Source organism: Piliocolobus tephrosceles, chromosome 16 (genome assembly GCF_002776525.5).
Source record: "Piliocolobus tephrosceles isolate RC106 chromosome 16, ASM277652v3, whole genome shotgun sequence".
Lineage (NCBI taxonomy): Eukaryota > Metazoa > Chordata > Mammalia > Primates > Cercopithecidae > Piliocolobus > Piliocolobus tephrosceles.
The window spans coordinates 76,232,963-76,240,150 of NC_045449.1; the positions used below are offsets into that span (position 1 = coordinate 76,232,963).

At 59.5% G+C, this 7,188-nt stretch overlaps 1 protein-coding gene across 1 annotated transcript; it reads left to right on the forward strand.

Annotated features, from left to right (window-relative positions):
- The first annotated feature begins 1,951 nt into the window (after nucleotides 1–1,951).
- On the forward strand, nucleotides 1,952–3,233 carry UTS2R (urotensin 2 receptor). Its single transcript, XM_023194083.2, has one exon. The coding sequence runs from the start codon at nucleotides 1,994–1,996 to the stop codon at nucleotides 3,161–3,163; it is 1,170 nt and encodes a 389-aa protein (XP_023049851.1). The 5' UTR covers nucleotides 1,952–1,993; the 3' UTR covers nucleotides 3,164–3,233.
- Nucleotides 3,234–7,188: the final 3,955 nt, after the last annotated feature.

Here is a 7,188-nt window from a genome sequence, read left to right on the forward strand (position 1 = left end):
AGGGCTCTGGAAACGCCCCGGGTGGGGGCAGCAACGGGTTGAGGGTCCTCTGGACAGATGCAGCTGGGAGGGGAGCTACCCAGCCTAGTGGGAAAGCGGGGGCAGGGCACATTTCCAGGCCCTGGAAGGCCCCAGCGCTCCCACCTGTTGATGCCGCCCCATCCCAGCCAAGACTGCTCCCTGTGCGGCCATGAGTGTTCGGCCTAAATTCAGCGTGGCTCCTGGAATCAGGCCCCTCTTGTGTTTCTTCTGCCCACCACAGTTCTGTGAGCTTCCTCCAGGCTGCTGACCTCAGCGGTGACTCCTTCACTGGCTTCATGTCACAGTTTGCCTGCCCCCTCCACTGGGGACATTCCAGCTGTTTCCAGCTTCTTAGGAGTCAAGCTGCGTGAACTTTCGCACACTTGTCATTTTCTGGCTATTGGCAGTCCTTTATCTAAGGTATAAACCTAAGAGTGGAACTGCCAAGTGAGAAGGTAGAGGCGGTCAACTCTGCAAGTCTTGCAGATGGTTTTCGAAAGCGGCAGCGCAGTCCAGGTTCCCAGCAACAGCAAACGGTGGGGCCAGCTCCCCGCAGCCCCCATGCCTGTTGACAAGGATGTCTGCCTTTTCACACCTTCATCCTTGTCAGCAGGCAGGGGCTTCTGTGGCCATGACTGGCGTTTCCCTGCTTGTTGGCCGCGTGGGTGTCCTTTTCGGGGAGTCCTCAGTCACGGTTTTGGTCTCTTTTATTCAAATGGGTTGTCTTTTCCTTACTAATTTGCAGTTCTTCCCTATATTTTTCTTACCAGCTTTTTGTCTTTTTTTTTTTTTTTTTTTTCTGAGACAAAGTCTCGCTTTGTTGCCCAGGCTGGAGTGCGGTGGCGCAATCTCAATCTTGGCTCACTGCAACCTTCACCTCTCGAGTTCAAACAATTCTGCCTCAGCCTCCCGAGTAGCTGGGATTACAGGCATGTGCCACCACGCCCGACTAATTATTGTATTTTCAGTAGAGACGGGGTTTCGAGATGTTGACCAGGCTGGCTTTGAACTCCTGACCTCAGGTGATCCACTTGCTTTGGCCTCCCAAAGTGCTGGAATTACAGGCGTGAGCCGCCGCGACCTGCCTGATATATGTTTTCTGATGATCTCCTAGCCTGTGACTTATGATTTCACTTTCTTGGTAAAGTTCTTAATTTTAATGAAACCCATTTGCTCAATCTTTTATTGCAAGTATTTTTTGTTCATTTTTAAGAAATCTTTTCCCATCCAAGGTCATACCAGTATTCCCGTTTTCTTCCAGAACCTTGACTGATTGATTTAACCTTTCACACTTAGGCCTGCAATCCATCTCGAATTCATTTCCCTGAATGAGAAATGGAGATTGCAGAGCCCTCCCTCTCCTTACCTTACATGTTTTTCTATTTGGACTTTTAAAGTCAGTAGCTACTAGTTTTGCAATCGGAAGAAAACTTTTTTAAAATGTACAAGTGAAATAAAAAATGAGAAAGGACTCAGGGGTAAGTGGGCCCCACCCGTGCACAGATAAGAAAGTGAGGCCTGGGGGTGCACTGGGCGGGCAGGCAGAGCCCAGGACTCCCAGCTCTGTCCACGGCCGACCTCTGCCCCAGGGGCTGCCCTCCTGTGTTCCAGCTTTCAGAAAAGCCCAGTCCATCCCAGAGGCCACAGGACCTGCAGTGAGGCGGGGGCAGGGGTCCTGCTGGGGCATGTGGGGGTGGGGGAGGGAGGTTGGGGCGGCTCGTCTGGTGGCACTGGAGTCCTCCTGCAGAACTGGTGACTTCCAGAGAGTCCTCAGGAGTCAGAGGGCAGTGGGGGGCCCACGTGACTCTGTGGGAACGGCTGTCACAATGGCCTCGTGGGAGCAGATGGGGTTGCCTGACTTGCATCTTTAACAGGCTTCTTTCCCCACAGGCTGAGCTGGTTGCCCACAGGTGCCCCCGCCCCATCTCAGGGCGTGGCCACCCAGCCCTGAGCCGATCCTGAGGGGTCAGAGATGGCACTGACCCCTGAGTCCCGGAGCAGCTTCCCTGGGCTGGCCGCCACCGGCAGCTCTGTGCCGGAGCCGCCTGGCAGCCCCAACGCAACCCTCAACAGCTCCTGGGCCAGCCCGACGGAGCCCAGCTCCCTGGAGGACCTGGTGGCCACGGGTGCCATTGGGACTCTGCTGTCAGCCATGGGCGTGGTGGGCGTGGTGGGCAACGCCTACACGCTGGTGGTCACCTGCCGCTCCCTGCGCGCGGTGGCCTCCATGTACATCTACGTGGTCAACCTGGCGCTGGCTGACCTGCTGTACCTGCTCAGCATCCCCTTCATCGTGGCCACCTACATCACCAAGGAGTGGCACTTCGGGGATGTGGGCTGCCGCGTGCTCTTCAGCCTGGACTTCCTGACCATGCACGCCAGCATCTTCACGCTGACCGTCATGAGCAGCGAGCGCTACGCTGCGGTGCTGAGGCCGCTGGACACCGTGCAGCGCCCCAAGGGCTACCGCAAGCTGCTGGCGCTGGGCACCTGGCTGCTGGCACTGCTGCTGACGCTGCCCGTGATGCTGGCCATGCGGTTGGTGCGCCGGGGCCCCAAGAGCCTGTGCCTGCCCGCCTGGAGCCCGCGCGCCCACCGCGCCTACCTGACGCTGCTCTTCGCCACCAGCATCGCGGGGCCCGGGCTGCTCATCGGGCTCCTCTACGCGCGTCTGGCCCGCGCCTACCGCCGCTCGCAGCGCGCCTCCTTCAAGCGGGCCCGGCGGCCGGGGGCGCGCGCGCTGCGCCTGGTGCTGGGCATCGTGCTGCTCTTCTGGGCCTGCTTCCTGCCCTTCTGGCTGTGGCAGCTGCTCGCCCAGTACCGCGAGGCCCCGCTGGCGCCGCGGACGGCGCGCATCGTCAACTACCTGACCACCTGCCTCACCTACGGCAACAGCTGCGCCAACCCCTTCCTCTACACGCTGCTCACCAGGAACTACCGCGACCACCTACGCGGCCGCGTGCGGAGCCCGGGCAGCGGCGGAGCCCGGGGGCGCGTTCCCTCCCTGCAGCCCCGCGCCCGCCTCCAGCGCGGTTCCGGCCGCTCCCTGTCTTCCTGCAGCCCACAGCCCACTGAGAGCCTCGTGCTGGCCCCGGCGGCCCCGGCCGGACCTGCGCTGGAGGGTCCCAGGGACCCGGCGTGAGCACGCGGAGGGGCGGCTGGAGTCCAGGCGGGGACGAGCCCCTCCACAGAGCCCCCCACTCCGAAATCACAGGTCCTGCCCCTCCTCCTCAGTCCCCTTCCGGAAAGATCCTGCTCGCTTCCCCTCAGTGCCCTCCCGGTGATGCCCAGAAGCACGCACCCGCCTCCCTGAGGGTGTCCAGGAGGCTCCAGTCCAGTCCTGGCTTCTGGAGACCATGGTTTCATCACCGAGGGCAGCAGGCACCAGTGCCCGGCCCGTGTGGAGACCATGGCGCGGCTGCCGCCCCCGGGACCCCCCTCCCCTCCGGCAGCGTCCCCGCGGTTCCCCTCCCTGCCTGTGCGGCTCCATCCCTTATGGCTTTGCCACTGGAAGAATCAACCCTCAGCTGGCTTCCGTGTCCTGCCTCAGCGTGGGGGATGCCACGTCTGAGGGGTGGGAGGATCGGGTGGGAGCATCCTTGGGCAGGACCCCCAGGATGACACCAGCAGCTCAAGGAGGAGCCTGTGGGTCTGGCTGGGGTGGGGGGTGCACCTGCCTTTGAGGTCTGTGCAGGCGGCTGGTCTGGCACTTGATATGGGGCAGGGAAGGTGGCCAGGAGGGGAGGCTCTGGCAGCGTGGGCTGAGCGGGCGAGCAGGCGGAAGGCACTGCCCAGCAGAGGCCTGAGGCTTCAGGTGCAGAACGCAAGAGGCCAGGGTCACTGACCGCACCTACAGGCCGCCGGCCTCTCATCCACGTCTGGCTCGGGTCTGATCAGGAACGGAATCCGGGTCCCGCCTCACAGTACCCTTGGCAGTCTCTGCCCACTCACCCCTCGCTGCCTCCTGGACAGACTTCCTGCCACTGCTGTCAGCTTGGCCAACCATCCTCTCTCTGGCGACTGCCCCCCTCCAGCCCCCAGCCCAGGCCCCGGACCCTGCACAGCCTCCCCCAGCCTCGCCTCCCCTCCCCACCCCATGCCCAGACTACCAGCCCCTTGGGGCTCCATCTGAACACTGGGGCAGGGGTCATGCCCACTCGGTCCCTCCAGCGCCCGCCTGTCAGTGGAGTGAGCACAGCTCTGCTGGCAGGACTGTCACAGGTGTCGGGAATGAGCATGCAGCCCTGTCCCCAGGGCCTCCCGGAAGAGGGGCAATGCCTGCAGCTCTCCCCTGGAGTGACGAAAGTGCTCTGGAACTAGACGCCGGTGGCTGGGCGACACTGAACGAGCCCGTGCCACAGAACTGTGCCCCTGAATGTGCGAGTTCTGTCGTGAGTGTTTTACCTTAAAAACAAAAAGATCCCACTCCCCGACCTTGTCCCTCTGTTAAAATTGAAATAGAGACGGATGTACGTCCCACTCCTGAATACATGTAAAATGTGTACAAAAATATCTTCTATGAAAATGGTTCATAATCTGTAGATTGTAATCTGGGATTTGTAATCTGTAGATTGTAATCTGGGAGATGTCTTAGATGTAAAATCCCATCTTTGGGTTGTGGGTTTTTTGCTTTCTCCAAATAAATCTGATCTTTAAAATTCAAAAGAAAAATAAAAGAAGGCTGGGCGCGGTGGCTCACGCCTGTAATTCCAGCACTTTGGGAGGCTGAGGCAGGTGTATCACGAGGTCAGGAGTACAAGACCAGCCCGTCCAAGATGGTGAAACCCCTTCTCTACTAAAAATACAACAAAACTAGCTGGGTGCAGTGGCAGGTGCCTGTAATCCCAGCTACTCAGGAGGCTGAAGCAGGAGAATCGCTTGAACCTGGGCAGCAGAGGTTGCAGTGAGCTGAGATTGCGCCATTGCACTCCAGCCTGGGCGACAGAGTGAGACCCTGTCTAAAAGAAAAGAAAAAAAGAAACAGCGATTTGCTGCTAAAATCACCCGGGGAGCAGGTAACTCCGCAGAGCTGGGACAGGGCTGATGACGCCCCTTCCAGAGGCTCCGAGGAGGCACCCCAGCCTCGCATCCTCACAGCATCTCTGATGCAGAAGGAGAGTTTTGGGGGTTGGAGGTGCTTTCTCTTTCTCAACCCAAGCCTGATTCCTAAAGCTGCTATCTTTGTAGAGAAGCAAAATTAAAATTAAACATCTGACAGCCAGAGCTGGTCCCTGGCGGTTCCAGCTGGCACTGTCCTCACCTGACACGCAGACTCTTGGCAGGAGCCCAGACAGCGGGGCACAGGACGTGGGGAGACTCCACGCTTAACTTCTTGCCTACCGCCTTCCGGTCTGCCCGCACCAACACGGCTTCGGCGCTGAGCACCTGCCTGCGGCATGGGGCCCAGGGTGGTGACCGGTAGCGGCTGTATCATGGCAGCTGCTCACTGCTCCTGGCCCCCCACTTTTCCAGGAGACCCCCCACTTCTGTAGAAGGTCCCCCACGTCTTCAGAGCCAAGAAGCTCCAGAGGAAGGAATTTCTGGAGCAACATGGTCCCATCCATGACCCCCTGGATTCCCTGTTAGAACACAGCTGAAGACTCGGGTCCCAGGAGGGGCCCTGCAGCCCCACGCCCCAGAGAAGACCACCCCAGTGCCACCCTCCACCAACTCAGCCAGCCACCTGCTGTCCCCAAGGGGCAGGAAGTGAGTCCCCTCCTCCCACCTGTGTTTGGAGAGGGGGGTGGTCCCCATGATGTGAGACACAGTTGCTGGAGGTGACCACACAAGCGTCTACAACCACGTGTGTCCTCCACAGATGTCACCAGGGGGCCGATGCGGACAGAGTTCCCCTGAAAGGCAGAGCTTCAGGGCAGGGCTGGGTAACATGAAGAAAAGGGTGGCATAGGCACGTGTGTGCATGTGAGCATGGGCTGAGGGAAACACCTGGATAAAAGAGAAAACAAAACAAGGGGTGAATGACTCAGGGCCAGGAAAGAAAAGAAATAAAACCTAAGTAACGGGGGGGACAGCTGGGCGCGGTGGCTCACGCCTGTAATCCCAGCACTCTGGGAGGCCAAGACGGGCAGATCACGAGGTCAGGAGATCGAGACCATCCTGGCTAACATGGTGAAACTCCATCTCTACTAAAAAATACAAAAAATTAGCCGGGCGTGGTGGCGGGCGCCTGTAGTCCCAGCTACTGGGGAGGCTGAGGCAGGAGAATGGCATGAACCCGGGAGGCAGAGCTTGCAGCGAGCCGAGATGGTGCCATAGCACTCCAGCCTGGGCGACAGAGCGAGACTCCATCTCAAAAAAAAACAAAAAAACAAAAAATCTAAGTAATGGATTTTGAGAAACCAGAGCAGCGAGGCTCTCAGGAAACCAGGAAAAGCTATCATAAAACAAGGAGCAGGCAGAGGCCGGGAAGGGAGACCTGAAGACCTGGGCGCTAAAACAAGCACTCACTGGAAGGCTGGCAGGTGGAACCGCAGTTCCTCCCAGAGAAGCGCCTGGTTCCGGGAGGGAGTCCCCCAGCCCTGAGCCCTACTCCGGTTTTCAATGCCTCTTGTTAAAGAACCACGAAGATGCAGAGGTGGGCACACACAGCACAGTGGACCCCAGATCACAAGGCGAGCGTTCTCTTCGGTGCCTGCTTCCCCGTCTGAGTGTGGACAGGGCAGCAGTGGGCGCCCCTGTGCAGCCCCCAGCCCCGGCCCCATCCTCATCAACACATCATCCAGTCACCATACGCCTTGGCTACGCATCACCCCCCCCGCTGGCGACCCCGCAGCGCACCTGCCTTCCACCCTGGGGGCCTCCATAGCAATGATGTCAGTGACAAGTAGCTCTGTAAGCAGCAGCACCGGCCCCCTGCCTGCCAGAACACACATGGTCCCACACACCCCTGCAGACTCACACCCAGTCACACTCACACCACCGCAGGCTCACACCCAGTCACACACCACCACAGGCTCACACCCACTCACACACCACCGCAGGCTCACACCCAGTCACACTCACACCACCGCAGGCTCACACCCAGTCACACACCACCGCAGGCTCACACCCGCTCACACACCACCGCAGGCTCACACCCAGTCACACTCACATCACTGCGGGCTCACACCCGCTCACACACCACCACAGACTCCCACCCGCACCTTC